At 32.9% G+C, this 19,289-nt stretch overlaps 1 protein-coding gene across 1 annotated transcript in view; it reads left to right on the forward strand.

The window, feature by feature from the left end:
* The window catches only part of LOC116272796 (collagen alpha-1(XI) chain-like), a gene marked incomplete at its 5' end in the record, with an annotated part of 95,191 nt that overhangs the window by 18,023 nt on the left and 57,879 nt on the right, over nucleotides 1-19,289 (forward strand). The window contains one exon of the mRNA XM_031661612.1: nucleotides 14,892-14,999. Within this exon, the coding sequence (XP_031517472.1) occupies nucleotides 14,892-14,999 (108 nt within the window). The remainder of the gene's footprint in view (nucleotides 1-14,891; nucleotides 15,000-19,289) is intronic.

Consider the following 19,289-nt stretch of genomic DNA (forward strand, 5'->3'; position numbering starts at 1 on the left):
ATGGTTGAGAATTACAGCTCTTCTTTCATTACTCTCATGCTGTGATTCCACAGTGTATGGGAGAGAAAATAAACACATGTCAATCAAATCAGTCAATGCCTAGTTCCCACTAATTGCATACACTAATGAATGCAGAAACAGAAGGGTTTAGATGATTGGAAATATTTGCTTCTGCTGCTGTCAGGAGGTAAAAGGAGATATCTCGCTTCTTACGGTTCCCAAGGAAATAAATCCTCATTATGAGTAATAGAAGCTTATAGTCACGGAAGGCCTGGAGAGGCTGTAGTTTGAAATTTTTACTTCATTTACATCTATTATTTTAAAATTACTTACAAAATAAGATTTGATTTCTTATAAATTATATTCTATCATTCATTTATTATAAAACATATTTAATTTGTTTATAAGTACTTGATGAGACTTGAATTTTTCAATGATACAAAAGACATAAGCATAAAAGCATAAAACCCGTAAGCATAATCTTATATATTATCCATATTTATTTAATCAAAACATTATGAAATAATTGGCAAATGAGTAAATATCAGATTTTTGCCTCATCTTTTTTCTTGAGATACATATCAATCCCTCAGAAAACAATTGAATGTATGCTTCATTTTTTAATAAATTCACCTTTATTCTTATCTGTACACTGAAATTTCACTATAACAGCCAAACTGCTGTATTTAGTGTTTTCTTCTCATTTTCTTATTTCACCAACCTAAAAATGCTGAAAGTTGCCTTAAAGGCCCTCTCAACTTCCTCTCACACAATATTTATTAGTTCTGCTTCCAAAATATTTTACTAATTTTTCCCCTTTTCTTCATTTCTACCGCCACCGTCTTTGTTCAGACTCTTTCCTCTTCCTTTCTCTTTGACTAATAACATCTTATCTTTGGATTCATTTTCTTATCCTCTGCAGTCTGTTTCACCTATAGAATACTAGTTTAGCATACATCCTTAACTATGGCATTCCTCTATCATACCCATCCTACAGCTCCACGCTGCCTTCGGAAACCAAGCTCTTTATCCTAGCCAGCAAGTCATCTTCAAAGTTCAACCCCAATTTCTATAGTCTTTTTTTTTTTTTCTTCATGCTCCCCACTTCAATTCTACCCAATTTAATGCATTGAATGTTGTCTTGCTTCTCAAAACCATGACCTTTTCAATTTTGAAAAGAGTATACTGTATACTTTTCCCCTTCCTCCAGGAAACTCCAGTTTTTCTCTCTCTGCTTGAGGAACATCCTACTCATCCATAAAGATAACTCTTAAATGTTAAATCTCTGTAAAGTTGTCTTTGGATAATTTACCTCCATTTCATGTATTGGTAAAAATCCCCACCCCCCCCACACACACACCCACTGCCCTTTATTATATCTCCATGTTTAGAGATTACATTGGAATATAGTTGGTCGTCTCTCGCATCAGGCTGTGAGTTACCTGTATTATTTTGGTTACTCACAATATGGTGCCTGAAGCACAGTAATCATCTCACACCTACTCATTTGAATTATTATGAATCCTAATATTGGAATAAAGTTTATATAGAATTACTTAATACTGGGAATACAACAAGTATATCATTTTTCAGATTGATTCACATGATACTTACTTTACTTCCCTCACATCATATCACAACCATTGAGATAATTATGGAAATGTGGTAAAGATATTTTTTAAAGAAAATATATCTTGAAAACTGTATTAGACTTCCACTGGAGTTCATAAAATTATGAACATTTTCTAATATCCTCAAAAGTTAGTGGCAGTAGCATTAGCAGAAACAACAACTTAATAAGACAAAAGTTCGTATTTGGGTATAGAATCTTCTAAATTTCAGTAAAATGAGATCCATTTAACCAGACCTTCAGATTCTAAAGATATACTGTAGGAATAAATGATGCTTTAAGAGCAATGCACACTGAACTAATTATCTAAGCTGTGACTACAAGGATTAAATTATTTTAAGTTGTTTTTCAGGGACCAAGCACTGAAGCTGTCTCAGGGGTTGGGAACAGTTGAAACCAGTGTACTTGTAGGCTGCATACTATGTCCAGGGGATAGAATTTTCAAGATATTAATTGAAAAATGTATCGCTACATGTAGAATAACATTAAATATGATATAAAAATCAAATGTACTTTTATTTATTTGGCTTAAATTGTGTATTTGACAATTATTACTTACTTTGTTATATGAAACTGAACATCACAGTAGATATTCCTTGAGATAAGATAGGATAAACAATTTTGAACAGAAATATACCAAAGACTAAATATCACTGTAAGTTGGTTGGTAATTAAATGCCTAATGACATGCAAACAATAAATGTTAATTCTATGAGTGAGGTAGAAAGATAATAAAAATAAGGGGAAGGGCCATGTGGAAAAGATGACCCTTGAACTTGGCTTCACAGAGTGCAGAACATTACAAAAATCACTGAAAAGAAAGAAAATATTAGGAAAGGGATATGATGTTTAATTAGTGTCTGTTTTTGCCCAAGTGGGACAAAATTTGGGAGACGGTCTAACATTTGTTGAATTATTGCTAGCATCCAAGCACTCTGCTATTTTACATAATAAAAAAAGTAAATCACTAATGCAACATGTAATGTAATTACTGAAGCTCTAAAATTGCAAGATGTAGTCATTTGAATATTTGAAATGAACAGAGCAAGTGGAGTAAACAAATTGAAGTTTTGAGAAAACAAATCTGTCGTTAGTGTTTAGTATATAACAGAGATAGGAGAGAATAGATCACAAAAGGCCATTGACCAGTGTCAACATTGCAGTGAGCTGATGACTAGGGCAGTGTGGAATCCAAGGACAGTGCTGATGTAGCAAACATGGAGGGGGCAAGATAGTAAGATTTAAGACTAATATTTGATATGGGCAGTGAGGACAAATGAAAACTGAACAATGACCTCAAGCTTATGTCCTTGAGAGAATGACAGTTTGGTGATGTCTTCCGTGCCTAGAGCAGTTTTACCTCATCAAGAACAACAACAAACAAAAACCAGAAATATTCACACACACAAAAAACTTAAAACCTCTTGGCAGTCAAAAAAAATTACAAATTACCTTTGTAATTTTTGATTATCTACTTTGCTAATAGATGTGCTTCATAGATGCTCACTGTGTTTATTTGAAATTAATACCCATTCTTATATTCACAAATCAAATATGCAAACATCAACCAATTAAAATTATTCCTTAAAGTTGTTGGAAAGTGATTCACTAAAAGGAAGACACCATACATATTTATTAGTTCCTAACACTATTGTTTTAATTGCTGCAGAATATAGTGAAGAGGTGCATGATGATGACCCAGTTCATAACAAGCCTTAGTTTACTCCATTTAAAGTGATTACATCACATAAAATTTGATTTTGATTTTTTTTTTATTCCAAATGACAGACAAAACAAAAACTGGATGGTTTTCTAAATGTGAAGTATAATTTATCTAGAAAATTAATTCATGTTAATTCTTATCTTTTGGGGTTCAAAACTTACTATTAGGTTCTCTTGCAATTAATATTGGAAAAAAAAGAATGAGGAGTAGAGATTTATTTAAAAGGTAGCAAGTTCTGCTTTGCAATGGTAATAGAAAAGGTGATGGCAAAATATTAAAGGTAAGTATTTGATCAGTTGGTGAATAATGATAAAATTCTGAGTCATAAGGAATAAAGACATAAGAACATCTTCTAAAATTTGCTTTTATAATGGATATGTCTGAGTTTATATCAATCTCATGTTAACTTTACCTTTAGGATATTGACCAAGTAATGGTAAGTGCAAGACAGGAATTCACAGAAACAGTGATGGGTATTCAGCAGTTGTTTGTATTAAGGAAAAAGCAAAGTGATGAGTTCTAAGGAAGAGAATGTGAAGTCTAAAGGAAATAGAAAAGGGAAATGAAATAATACTGAGTGTGTATTCTTTCAATTCTTATGCTAGATATTTTGTATCTGTGATTTATATCTTTTATTCTTATTCTTGCAATTTGGAATGGTAATTTTTTTTTCTATTTTATCATTCCATTTTTAAAGATAAAAGATCTGAGGCTTGAAGAAGTATAGAGCTTTCCCAAATTATCTGGGCAAAAATCCATGATAGCACTTTACATAAACTCATTTTCAAGTCATCTTGATCCTTCTAAATCTCTGTGAACAATTTTGTCGAAAGAGAGTGAGAAGAGTTAATATTTCAACTACCTGGGCTTTAATATTACTATTCTCTGTAACTATTGCTTATTTTGAATGAATCAAAGATGAAACTGATTAAACTAATATACAGATTGATTTTTTAATGACTAGATATTTTTCAGAATACCATTGAATTCTTAGTTTCTTTCTCCTATAATACAACTCATAAGGAATGTAGTTGTGCTGTGTATTTCTGGATTGCTAGGGAAATAATAAATTACCTCATTGCATAGGATACTAATGAACTAAAACTAAAAGTCCTAAGCAGAGCTTTAATCAGCTAACCTTATCACTCACAGTGATATTTGCAAAGTTTTCATGTGTCCCAATTATGTAGCTTATGCACTATATTCTTACTATATGCTCTAATCCGAGAAAAGAACAAATATAATATTTAATTCTCATGCATCCATTCAAATGTCATTCTATCTATTCATTTATAAGTATATTTAGTACCTATTCTCTTTATTTGTAATCCATTTAGTGTGAAGCATAGGTCATTATTATGACACTCCATAGAAGTGGATTTATTGTACTAGGGTGGGTCTAGGTGTATGCCATTGACTTATATTTAGAGAAACTTTATTCGTAAAACAAATAAACTAAAAAGATCTGTTTGAAGATATGGGATATTGCTTTATACAGGGTCCTCTTTATGAATATCCTTGGAAGAAATCTCTTGCTAACCACAGCTTTAAAAATACTTGCAATTTATTTTTTTCAAGTATTCTTTTTGTAGAATATTTTAAATTATTTCTTGTTATTTCTTGAACAGTTAACTGACTTGTTTATTTCTTTAGTCAATTTGAATTACAAAACTTAGAATTCTTTTTGCTTTGGCTTACAGAAATAATGGAGTCAAAATAGAGACGGTACAGAAGATAATGTGTTATAACTATTTTAAAAACTTTTTAAACACAACTTACTATAAAAAGTACCTATGATGTACTTTAACATTGTCTATTACATTTTGTTATAGTTAATACTTTTTAAATACTCGACAAGACCCATGAAATTTATCTTATAACCTACTCATTGATCGTAATCTACAGCTAGAAAAATCCTTGGTCTTGGTATGCATCTTTAGTTTACTAATATTGCTGGCTCCATTTTACTTCAATAAAAAGTTATTTGCTTACCTGTTTTCCTGTTTTTAAATTTATATTGTCTAATACTTTATGCATACTATTTAAGCTGCTATAAGTCTTTTTCTGTGAAAGTACCATAAAGAAATAAATACCTGAAACTATCAGACAATCTATTAAACTGAAGTTATATTGATTCATAAAATGGACCTTGCTGCAAAGAGCTTATGGTTTACTGAAGAGGACAGATAAAGAGCAGATAAAATAACATAGTAAATAATATGAAATATATTAAAAGAACAGAAAACACAAGGGTGAGAACAATGCTTTTTGCCTAAGGAAATTATGTTTGAATGGAAGTTGTAAATAAAAACCAGTTTTATCTATGAAAAGCAGCCTTTCTGTGTGCAAAATTTAGTCTTGAACTGCTCAACACTTTTTATCCTCTTAGTAATGAACCAGTATTTCAAGGTTAGGGTTCTCTAAAGGTTTTGGTCCTAGGAGTTATTGTATATTGAGGAACGTTCTGTCGTGCTACCACTTATGACAAAATTATACCAATAGGGTGCTGTGATGTTGGGATTTTAAAGTCTATGAAAACAAACTATTCGCTGTATAAATGATGTTGTATCCAAGAACTGGTAACAGATGCCAATCAAATCCAGGGCATGTCTTCTGATCTCAAGGGATGTAGTCACTAAGTGGATGTCTTGATGCACACGCAAGACAGAAAGTAGCAAGAGACTGAACATCAAGAGAGAAAGGCAGTGCAGCACTTTTCTGCTTGATGAACGTAAACTGGGTAAATGTTTTCTATGTATGTAAACACATATATGTAAATATATCATGCAACAAATTCTCAGCTTTCACCTACTGCATATATTTTTATAAAACAAAATCAAGAAAAATAATATTTAAGGAAAAGATATTTTCCTTAAATAATCTCTCCTCCAGATATTCTTCACGGTAGAGAACAATCTCATTAACAACAGTTATTTATCTAAAAATGAGATTAAAACAAATATAGTAGTGTGTTTAGTAAAAAGCCTTTTATCTTTACAATCACATGTATATTTTATTCCCAGGAGCTGTGGGAGTTAATATGCAAAAAGTATATGAGAGGAGTCAAATAACTGGTACAGGGTATACGTCCAGTATTTCAAAATTGTGCGGTGTTGCAGTCTTTGCTCTTTTTCTGTGACTACTCTTATTTGACCATCCCTCCATTGATTCTGACTTTATTTTCCTTCTCTATTTATTATTTCTTCTTCTTCTCATTGCTTCTTTAAGAGTTCTCATTCTCTTCCTATCATAATTCCTATTTCTCTTATTTTGTTGCTCTTCATCCTATTTCTGAGAACCTTCTTTTCCTTGGTTTTTACTTATTCTTCAAGCAAGGGAATAACCAAGGTTTAGAAGGATGGCATATACTGACATGCCAAGTCAGACTCTATACATTTTTAGATAAAGCACATTTTCTCCATTGTGACCCAGGTAGACCTTAGTGTAAGATGATTACATCCAACTAGGGATGAGATAAGTGTAGTAATAGTGATGGGGACCAGTGATCAAAATCTGAGGCATTTGATTTGACTTTGATCATTCAGAGTTTATGCTTTAAATTCTGATAATGCTTTATAGTTCATCTAAATTTTTAGTTCACATAATCTAAAATGTATATCATGTAGAGAGTGAAAGTTTTGACATGAAGGTCAACTTCTTTTTTTTGTATTTTTTATTTTATTTTATTTTATTTATTTATTTATTTTTTAGAGAGAGTTTTGTTCTTGTTGCTCAGGCTGGAGTGCAGTGGCGCAATCTCAACTCACTGCAACCTCCGCCTCCTAGGTTCAAGTGATTCTCCTGTCTCATCCTCCTGAGTAGCTGAGATTGCAGGCAACTGCCACCAACCCAGATAACTTTTGTATTTCTAATAAAGAAGGGGTTTCACCGTGTTGGCCAGGCTGGTCTCAGACTCCTGACCTCAAGTGATCACCCACCTCGGCCTCCCAAAGTGTTGGGATTACAGGAGTGAGCCAAGGTGCCTGGCAGAAGGTCAACTTAAAAAGACAAAGCAGACATGCTTTTGCCTTCTAGTTGTATAGCTCTGGTTCATAAGAGCTTTATGTGTTTATACTTCTATTCTTCTCTCTAGTGGGCTGCCTCTTAACTGAATGCTGATGAGGTGATTTGTCTATCACTTTCATTTACTTTATAAATGCTCCTCGGAATATGAAACACCCAGTGAAAATAACTGATAAAATGTTTATTTTGGTGTTCTCATCTGTGTGAAGGATTAGGGAACTACTTCCTATTTCCGTTGTTCCAGGAGTATAGACCAATGCTATTGCTTCTTGTTTCATTATCATCGTAAGGTTTAGATGAAGGTGCAGTAGGATTTAGGGCAAGGGCTGCAGAAGGGGGTAAAGCTAATACACAAGTAAAGAAAGGTAACTAAGTAGAGAAATGTAAATTCTTCCTTTTTAAAAGCATGTAAATGTTCACTTTTCAGTTCAAAACGAGAGAAAAATGGCATGTTTTCCATAGTTGTTAACATTTAATACTGAAATAACAGAATACTTATGATATTATAGTCATTATAATTCATGAAATTAAACAGATATTATTGCCTTTGGGAAACATGATTTTATTGTCATTTAAATCACATACTAAGAAAATGTTATTTCTATAATTTTTAGTTCCTCCTTTGCGTTCTATCTAGGCACTTTTGATGTGTAAAATATCTATCCTTCTTGCAGAGAGACAAGTATACAAATAGTTAAAGTTAGGATTAACAATACTATATTATGTGGGAAAAGCCCTACCCTTCTTTTAACAGGGTATTTTATACCTATTGTTTTGATATTAATTTATTAAAGTATTAAATATGCCATATAATTTTCTGGATCTTAGTTTACTTCTCTGTAAAATTTTACTTCTACAATTATTTGAGATTTTACATCTATTTCTGAAATATGTAACTGTTCATGTACAGTTCTCTAACATATATTAACATTTATACTTTTTGACAGGCATTGTTCAAAGAACTTTAGCTATATCATATTAAACATGATAAAAACCTGATGACAAACTTTCTGTCTCTATTATGACAGGCATTGTCCAAATAACTTCAGATGTATCATAATAAGCATCACAAAAACCTGACAACAAACTATTTCTCTCCATCTATATCAACAAAAGTGACCCATAGAGAGTTTGCATAAGATCAGAAAGCTAGTGGTTCCAGTGCTAGAAAGGGAAAGATCATACACTTAATTGACACATTTATTTATGGTGTACTATGTGCCAGTAACTACTCAAACTGCTGGGGATCATTGAAAAAAAGAAAAAAACCTCTACCTTTGTGAAGTTAATCATTATCTATTTTACCTATGCTGAAAGACAATCTTCAGTTTAGATATAATAGTTTATTTATCTGACAATTATAAAGCCCCTTGTTCTTTAGCCAGCTGTAGAGCAATACAAAAATGTCTCACTATACATGCCTACTCTTTATAGAAACAAATAAAAAGTGTATACACAATGTGAGTTTCTCAAGGGCTTCTTCCTGCCATAAAGCATTTCATATTCACAGTCAAGTGTCACAAGAGAATAGATTCTCACTAGTGATGAATATAGAGTTTTTAGCTGAATGTGTAAATGGGACCTTCTTTTCATATTGGGTTTAAATTTTTGTTTAAAAAAATAGAACTTCTCCAGTGATTCTGTTGAGATTAAAGGATTCATAAGTTTATTCTTTTAAAGTTGACCTGGGAATATTTGAATAAGATTTGCAAGTTTGCTATGTCATTTGCTTGATTGGTAGATACCATCAGAGATTTTCACTTTTCATTTATAGATGTATAAAATAAAATTATAGCAGAGCATGCTGTTATTACAAACATCTAGGCTTAGAGAGTGTTTGAAATAACTAATAGAAAAAGAAATTGCAGTTGTACTTTAGGGCATGGATATACATGCCAAAAGTCTCCTCTTGTTTTCATTTGTTGTTTCAAAGTTTATGAGCTGTGACAAGATCATGAGCAATATTTTAACTACAGAGAAGTAATATATTCTCAACACTAATTTTAATGCAGGTTCCACAAGCAAGATGGCAATTTGAAATTTAATCTTATGAATGCTCCAAGGGAGAAATTGCAACAGTTAAACTTTGTAATAAAAAAATAGTATACAGTGTCTGGCTGGGTGCGGTGGTTGTTGGCTGTAATCTCAGCACTTTGGGAGGCCGAGGCAGGCGGATCACGAGGTCAAGAGATCGAGACCATCCTGGCAAACATGGTGAAACTATATCTCTACTAAAAATACAAAAATTAGCTGGGCATGGTGGCGTGAACCTGTAATTCCAGCTCTTCGAGAGGCTGAGGCCGGAGAATCATTTGAACCTGGGAGTTGGAGGTTGCAGTGAGCTGAGATTGCGCCACTGCACTCCAGCTTGGTGACAGAGCGAGACTCCATCTCAAAAAAAAAAAAAAAGTATACAGTATCTACAAACTATACACATTGCCATAGAGTCAAATCAGCACTCTGTCTCTTCTTGAGATACACTAAAATAATTATTAAAATATTTCAATTAATAAACATACTTAAGTATAAATTTAATAACCATTATTTTCATAAGTAAAAGTCATGGCTTATTTTCATATAACATATCAATCATAATGCATCCAGTTAAGGTAATTTTTTTTTTCATTTTGAAACCATTTCTTATGGGGAAGATATACATTCAATTGCTTTTTTCCTGCAAATTTGAAAATTTTCTCTTGATTACATATGTGTATATTTGAAGCCTAATTTTTTTTTTGTTTTTTTTTGTTTTTGTTTTTGTTTTTGAGATGGAGTCTCTCTCTGTTGCCCAGGCTCTAGAGTGCAGTGGCGTGATACGGGCTCACTTTTAAGTTCTGCCTACCGAGTCCACACTACTCTCCTGCCTTAGCCTCCTGAGTAGCTGGTACTGCAGCTGCCCACTACCGTGCCCGGCTAATTTTTTGTGTTTTTAGTAGAGACGGGGTTTCACCATGTTAGCCAGGATGGTCTCGATCTCCTGACCTCGTGATCCGCCCACTTCGGTCTCCCAAAGTGCTGGGATTACAGGCGTGAGCTACCGTGCCCGGCCTGAAGCCTAAATTTTTAACACGTTCAACGTGTTTGCATATATAGTAAAAACACAAATGCACTATAGTTATTTAATGCATACAATCAACATGTTATTCTTTGTTAATATGAATTAAGAGAGCATGGAGATATTTACTACTCAGAATGTAGTGCCAAGGGCTGCATTAATTCACTCCAAAAAAAAAATGGTAGAGCTCCTAGGTACTGTAAGAGAGTGTGTAAGGAATACTTTGAAGGATCTCATGCTTCTTATTCTCAGGAAAATACAATTTTTTGGTAAGATAGTATATTAGTCCATTTTCATACTGCTATAAAGAACTGCCCAAGACTAGGTAATTTATAAAGGAAAGGGGTTTAATTGACTTACAGTGCAGCGTGGCTGGGGAAGCCTTGTGAAACTTACAATCATGGTGGAAGGCAAAGGGGAAGCAAGGCACCTTCTTCACAAGCAGGAAGAAGTGCTGAGCAAAGGGGGAAGAGCCCCTTATAAACCATCAGATCTCATGAGAACTCACTCATTGTCACGAGAACAACATGGGGGAAACTGCCCCCATGATTCAATTGTCATAACCTAATTTCTCCCTTGATTATGGGGATTATGAGGATTATGGGGGTTACAAAGCAGGATGAGATTTGGGTGGGGACACAAAGCCTAACCATGTCAGATGGTTATTGACCTGGGTCAAAACAAAACAAAACAAAAAGCTGGAATTTTAGTAGTATAGGAAAATACCAGAGATTTTCCATGTCAGAAGACGTGACCAAATATTCAGAGGTAAAAGTGGACATATTGTGTTAGAGGGGCAGTGATAGATGTAATATTTTTAGGAAAAAATAATGTTCAAGGTAAAATGCTAAAATATAAAGTAAAGAAAAATCTAAGTATGTGAGTTGAGTATTTTTCTAGGATGACTGAGGATAAATATGTCAAAAAGATGCATTAAACCACACTATTTCAGAGTTCAGCATAGGTGAACTCTGAAATCAGGAGGGAAGCCTAGTGAAACAGTACTATGGTGTCTCCAGTGAAATGTGTTGAAAAGTTACCAAAAGTGAAAACAGTTCTTTGTTTTTGAAAATTTCAAATGAACTTATAAACAGTGGTGACAAAGAGCAGAGATTCTTTTTATTTTTTTCTTTTGAGACAGAGTCCTGCTCTGTCACCCAGACTGGAGTGCAGCAGTATGATCACAGCTCACTGCAGCCTTGACCTCCCTGGGCTCAGGTGACCCTCCTGTCCTGAATAGCTGAAACTACAGGTGTATGGACCTACAACCAAATAATTTTTGTATTTTTATTAGAGAGGAGTTTCACCATGTTGTCCAGGTCTCGAACTCCTGGCCTCAAGCAATCTGCCCACCTTGGCCTCCCAAAGTGCCGAGATTACAGGCATGAAACACAGTGCCCGGCCAAGAGCAGAGATTCTAATGACTTGTGTAGCAAAGGTCAAATGAACTAAATGAATGATGGAGAATGGCTATTTGGATAAAGGAGATAAGCATTTTCATCAATTCCTTTAAGTTTTTTCTTTGTTTGTTTTAGAGAATATTCAACCAATATGAGCTTGTTCTGGTAGAAGTAGCTCTTAAATGGCTATATTTCTTCCACTTATTAAAATTTAACACAATTCATTGTACCCATGAGTTTTATGGGTACAACGAGTCAAGGAAATTTTGTTCTCACCATTTATAAACTGCTAAGTATTGTAGGAAAAAACTTGGTAGTGAATTAAGGCACAGAGACCTTGAGTCTATGGTCTTTAACTTAAAAATATACAAGTCATACAGCAATAAAATTATATTATGTATGCAAAGTACTTAGCACAATAATTGTTAATTAGTAGGCATAATAATTGGAGATTAGTTAATTCTCTTAGAATGGATTTCCAACTTTTGCTGATTATCCCGTTTTTCATTCTAGTCTAGTAACCATCAGCTTTACCATAGCCTAGTATGATATCTTCCTAGGGTAGTCTTTGAACAGTCAGAGTTTAAATAGGATTAAAGAGAGAAAATTTTTACGGCCTGACAAATTAAAATTGCACCTCTTTTTGAATAGCCAGTTACAAATGAAATACTGCAGGAGTTAAATCAAATGCTTATTCTACGTTTGATAAAACTAATGGGTAGCAATCATTTTGTGAGGGTTAGAAGTGAAATACTAAACAAAAATGTAATATAGTCACCTTGTATGTACATTGATCCTCAATAAATCAGCTTTTCAGATTAGTGGAGATTTATCTTTAGTGGTATTAATTTTAACTTGAATAGAATAACCCTAGTTGCATCATGTATTGTCTTCTGTTGATGTGTTTCTGTTGCCAAAAAAGGAGAACTTTTATTACTGATTTTTTTTCTTTCCTCTATTTTTAGTAATTCAAGAGACACCTTTGCATTCCTCTCAATTCATAGCCCTTGTTCTTCTTGCTCTTCTCCTTATCCACTTCCTGTGCTTTTTTCTTCCTTCCTGACCTCCCTCTCAAAGAATTGGAGGCAAATATTTGTGTTCTTTTTACTCTTAGGGTTGCTCATTTTGAATGTACAACACTAAGAGGATTTTATTATTTTTTCTTCTGCACTGACTTCTAGAATCATTCACCAGGAGTCTGTTACTTGGTTAACAGTAATACAACTTGTGGTTGACTATTTTATTCATAAAATATTTTAATATTATTAAATTAAAAAAAATACATTGACAAAAGAGTATATGTTTATTATCTAAAAAGTACTAACTGCAATTTTCTCTTGTAACTATAGCCTCCTCTTTAGTATTTGGAATACTTCATTGGTAAAAATAGAGTTTACATACAACTCGTTTATTATGCCATATAAAAATATTCCCTAGATTCGTTTTTGAACATCTACTTACTTACAGCTCAAAAATGCCACTTTTGTTTATATCAAGGTCAAATTTCACAATTTCTTTAACTATATTTTTGGCAATGTCTCTCCAAACTATATCACCTAAGTTTAAGATACCCAATAATTACAAACATTGCTGTCCTCATTAGAAAGAACCAAAGGTGGCTTTGTCAAGAAATCAGAGTAGAGTCCAAGCTCAGGGTTCTCTTAACTAGTTATATGATTACAGGAAGGACGGTTAACTTCTCTGAGCCAGAGATTCCTCATTTTTAAAACAGATGCTACAATAGCTCTATCAACTACCTGGAATTGTTGTGAGAATAAAATGATAAGATGAAACTTAAACTGATTGGTAAATTGTAAAGTACTATGTTAATACAAGTTGTTTGTATGATTATCATTTTTATCACATGTAATTAATTTCCTAGTTAATAAAAATACAAATTAGAACAAGGTAAATAATGCATATTTGTATAATAAACTGATTTCTAAAATATGGTAAGTATAATAGTAGAAAACATGAAGTAATGTCTTTTCCAACTTTTATAAATAATTTTCCATCTGAATTTTGAAATGATGATGCTATTATCTAAGTATGTTAATTATTAAGAAAAAATACTAGCAATTATATTTTCTAATATTTTATAGTTGAATCATAAAATAAAAAGATAAATTGTAATTTAATCACCCCTCTGAGAATCCAAAGACAATTTTTTTGTTATCTTTTACTACCCAAAATTGGAAGTAGTAATAGATTATATTTGAGCTTTACAGTACTTAGTACGTATGTCTGCATTTATTTTATTCTTGTTTTAATAATGTTTTCTTAAATTGTAGGTACAGATAACTACTATAAAGGCAGTATCCATGTGGTTATTTTCAAAAATCTATATATATGAGGGTTTTTTTAAAAAGCAAACTAGTTAAAAACATAACATCTTTTTTGAAATTCAGTTAAAAAAAAATCCTAATCAGATTCAAATTATCTCATCAGTGTTCATAAGATCCCATGTTCTTATAGAACTCTAAGTTAAATTTAAGGGCTTATTCTATGAGAAAATGTCCAAACTTTGGGATCGTGATTATCAAATGTTATTTTGTAAAAAATTATGTGTGTATCCTAATGCAAAGAATTTCTGAACTCATTTTTTTTTCTTTTTATTTTGAAATCTTGCTTCAGCACATTTGAAGTAAAGCCCAGAGATAACTTCAAGAAACACTAGTCTAGGGATTGTATTCTGCCATTTCATTATAATACAGTGAGAAATTTGTGTAGGAAGTTATTATTTATAAAGCATTGTGCCCAATTATGAACACTTAAATAAAAACAGATAACTAAGTAAACATTAAATACATCTAATTTTGAAGTATTTTTTCATCTCATCAATATTTTCTAACGCCAACATCTATGCTTAATATTGGGCCTGGAAATTAGTATCTCAAATGGTGGGTACAACTGTTTCTCTTTGGGATCCTAAAATTATCTAAACTCTAAATGTTACTTTAACATAATTTATTAGACTGTAAGAAACTATTGTTAAATAAGCGATTCTTAAGCCAGTATTGCTTTCTTTAATAACAAAATACTTCTTTTCTTGTGTACTAGGGCTCACCAGGAGAACGTGGGTCAGCAGGTACAGCTGGCCCAATTGGTTTACCAGGGCGCCCGGGACCTCAGGGTCCTCCTGGTCCAGCTGGAGAGAAAGGTGCTCCTGTAAGTAATGTCTAGAAGAAAATATACTACACTGCTACCCTGTACACGTTATTACTTTTTATTCAATAATATTAGCTTTTCATACACCACTGTATTCTCTCTGTATATGTGTCTGGCATATAAATACACTGGCTTGTATATATATAATAGAGAAAATTTCAAATTCAATTAAATGAGATGACATTTTCCCACACTTTATGAAACCATAATACCTGTAAGGGAGTTGGATATTATTAATGTAAAAGGCTTCTCATTTTGCTTTAAAAAATAAAAAATAAAAAAAGTTGTGAGTTTTTGATTAAAGCTATACCTTGCTGCTTTACATTAGAAAAGTGTGAACTTTTTATACCTCTTGTAATACAAATTCAACTTCAAGCATTTCCATAGTCTGTATATGAAACTCATAGAAAGTAGCTGCCCTTCTCATGTAATTTGAGCTCTGATCACCAGTGAATGAGACGGGGAACATCTGACCAATTATTTCATCTAATATTTATTGGATTTTAACATTTTATATTTACATGACTATGGACTCTATTCCACTTATTAGATTTAGGTTTCTTTGTTAAGATTTCTTCTCTATTTTTGTTCCTGGTTTTGATGTGATTGTATTTTTAAAAAATAATTCTCTCTTTCTACAAGATTAAAATGCAAACTCTTTCAGTAAATGTAGATAAAAAGTACTGGCTCTGATACACAAAAATATAAGTTTAATATTTTTATATACTGGTAAGTGTTGAGATATAAAATTAAGCTTAAGCTTATATTCAAAAATACTCCTCTATCACTAAGACTTCAGTTTTATCAATTTGATTTGCTTTTGTTATCTATGCATTTTCTCTGATTATTCTGTGATATTATTCCAGTGTTTCTGTTTGAGACCATTTTGTGCAGTTTTAACAGAACACTACAGACTGGGTAATTTATAATGAACAAAAATATATTGGCTCATGGTTCTGGTGGATGGAAAGTCCAAGCTAGTGGGATCACATCTGGTAACGAACTTCTTGACACATCATCCCATCGTAGAAGGACAAAGAGAGGGCGAGAGAGAGAGAGAGAGTAAAAAGAAAACAAATTCCCTTTGTTGTAATGAACCCACTAATGCAATAACGGCATTAATTAATTTCACTTTGCCCTCATGGCCTAATCATTAGGCCCCATTCCCCTGCACTGTTGCATAGGGAATTAAGTTTCCAAAAGATGTTTTTTTGGTGACACATTAAAACTGTAGCAGTTTAAAAATTTTTTAAAAAAATTGTTTCCTGTAATCCATTACCTTTCAGAAAGAGTTAGAGTGTTGGAATGGGCCATGCCACCTGTGGATAGAACTTTTAGGTGACAGAAAAAGCACTTTTAATATGCTGAGAAAATATATTTCATAGTGTACTGTGTACCGGGAGAAGATAGAAAATAGATTCAGGTCCTTTAGTACAAGTTAATTTAAAAATATAGGGAACACATATTTTGCATAATACACTAAATAATGCATATGGAGAAAATAGGCATAAATTGCTTTTTATACAAATTGAGAATATACTAATTAGATAAGTCAATATTTCTGTGAAGATAATATATTGAATGGTAGGTTTTAAAGTGGATAATTACCTTAGCTTTATGATGAATAAGTAAATTATTGAAATAAAGATCAGAATATGGAAAAGCATTGAAATTGATAAGAAATTAATTAGGTGAGATAGATGAAAAATTATTGACATTAGCCTTTGTAAGAGCCAGGATTCATGCCTGAGTTTTGTTGGTAATTAGTGATATCATAACTAGGGAAGGGAAAAGGGAATGCCTTACTTACCCATTCTCTTTCAGTTATCCCAGCCAAGGACAACAACTCCAGGATGTTCATTCCATTTTCTATTAGCCAAAATTAGCTATTTAGAATAACTAAGGGGTAGGCACTGTATTGCTAGCATTATACTTTTGAAGGAGCTGTCTGCTTAGGAACAGTAGCATGAAGTGGTAACAATAGTGTTCAGTGAAAGGAGTTATAGATATATATTCAGAGGTTTAGTAAAAACTGATGAAAATGTTTGGCAAAATGTTATATCTAGCCTTTACTTCTTCCTTTTTCCAAACAAATTTTAGATCTTACCTCTGCTGAGTAGCTTGTGTTATCAAAATGTTATGCAATTATCAGCAGGTTTATACTTGCATTAAAAAAAAAAAAAAAAAAGACAAGAGGGGGCCTGTGGCAGACAAGCCCTTGGTCCACCTACCTATCAACCTTGCTTCCTGGAATGGAGAAATGTCCTAAGTAACATCCCTATATTAATCAGTTACATTAGAAACTCTGGGAGGTGGGTCTTGAGATTTTAGGAAAAATATTCTCCAAATACTTATTTACAATTTCTAGCATGTGTGTCTGTGTATAATTGCAGAGAAAATAATTAGTGCCAGAAATGTAAGTCTGGGAGTCATTTAAAATAAGAGTGATGTTTAAAGGCATAGTTTTGGATTACTATGTGATTTAATGTTGAGGGAGAGCAGAAGTCTGGACTCAGTCTTAATGGAGAATTATAATGGGTGTCAGTTTCCAAAGCATCTAATAAGAGAGAGAAATAGTCCACGAGGTTTTTTTTTTTTCTTTCTTTCGTGTGTGTGTGTGTGTGTGTGTGTGTGTGTGTGTGTATCTCCAGAGGCATGCCATCAAACAGAACAAGAGATAAACGAGTTCCCTTTTGTGGGATGTTGTAAAAGATCGAGAATACAGAAATCTGAAAGACAAAGAAATAAAGAGTCTGGGATTTTACCTGCTGGACATTTATAGCTTTAGGTTAATTCTAAATTGATTCAAAAAGAAAAAAAATGGGCTATATAGGAGTGTAAATCACCTCAAGCAAGGCAATGGAACCCATAGAAAAATGAACAGTAGGTGGAAGTACTAGTAAGATTGAATACATTGCCTCATTATTATTATTATTGTGTGGTGTATATATTTATCTACTTGATCAATAATAAGAAAATAGTTGGTGGAAAAGTTAAGGAGTTAAGGAAATGAGAGTAGACTCAAGTTGCCTGCTTGAAGACAACCAGAAGTGGGTTGGGAGCTAGCCCTATCATTTATTTAGTTCATGATTTCGGTTAAGTTATTTGACATCAAAACCTCTGTTTTCTCATCTCTGAAAAGAAGATGGCCGTCTCTGAAAAGAAGATAATCACAGTATTTTGTGAGGACTAGATAAAATCACAGTTCTCAATCATTTTTCATAATTGTGATAAGTGTTCAGAATAATCATTACTATTAGTAGTAGTATTATCATTACCATCAGTGTGTGAACCAGAGTGCCATAAAAAAGGATGAAATAATAAACTGCTAATAAATACATAAATGAGCTGTTGAGGAAGGAGTGATGGATTTTGTGTATTGTAATAAAAGTTGTGGGTGGGAGTATAGGTTAAATATAAGACCATGCCAAATCAAACAAAGGACATGGGGATGTTTAGCTAATTCTATCAATTTTTAAGGGAAGATTTAGTTATTAATGTAAATGGAATGTTAGAAGTGGTGAAATAAAGACCGGCTACAAGGGGAGATGAATGTTTCCAGTAGTTGTGTAGACTGCGGGTCAAGAGATACATAATGGAGGAAGAGTTATTATAAATAGCTATTATAAATTTAGAGTGCTATAGATCTGTTGAATTTCTCCCAACACCACACAGACCAGGTCAGAAGAAATGAATGGCAGGTGATTCCTGGCTAGAGATTATGTGTACTATAACGAAGGCAGAAGAGAATATATCTGCCTTATTTACAGGAAACCTTATACAAAAGGATTGACTTTTAGAGTTTAAGGCTAGCAAGGAAATTCAAATTAAGGGGAGCTATCTGAATCAACTATTGTATTTAATATAGTGAAGTTTACTGTGAATAGCACAGCACATCCTTTGAGTACTGATAGATTTGAAATATCATATTTGTTTGAAGAAGATAAAAGGTCTCCAGAGTGACATCAGGGGTATCCCTCACATAATAATTATGGCACCTTTTTAGAAAATAAGAACATGTGGAACTCAGGCAAGTAATAAATTAGTTAACAATTTAATTTTGCCTTATAGATAGTGTTACTTTTGTTGTCATTAATTAAGTAATGTAGCAACAGTTCCTTAAGTGACTACTCTGGTCCACAGGCCAGAGATATACAAGAGAATGCAAAATCAGACACAGTTCCTACCCTCACATAGTTTACTATCTGATAGGGCAATTTGATAATATGCAAAGAATCACTAAATACATATATAATGACAAACTCAGGTTACTGATATGAAGGGAGTGTA

This window comes from Papio anubis, unplaced genomic scaffold (genome assembly GCF_008728515.1).
Source record: "Papio anubis isolate 15944 unplaced genomic scaffold, Panubis1.0 scaffold202, whole genome shotgun sequence".
Taxonomy (NCBI): Eukaryota; Metazoa; Chordata; class Mammalia; order Primates; family Cercopithecidae; genus Papio; species Papio anubis.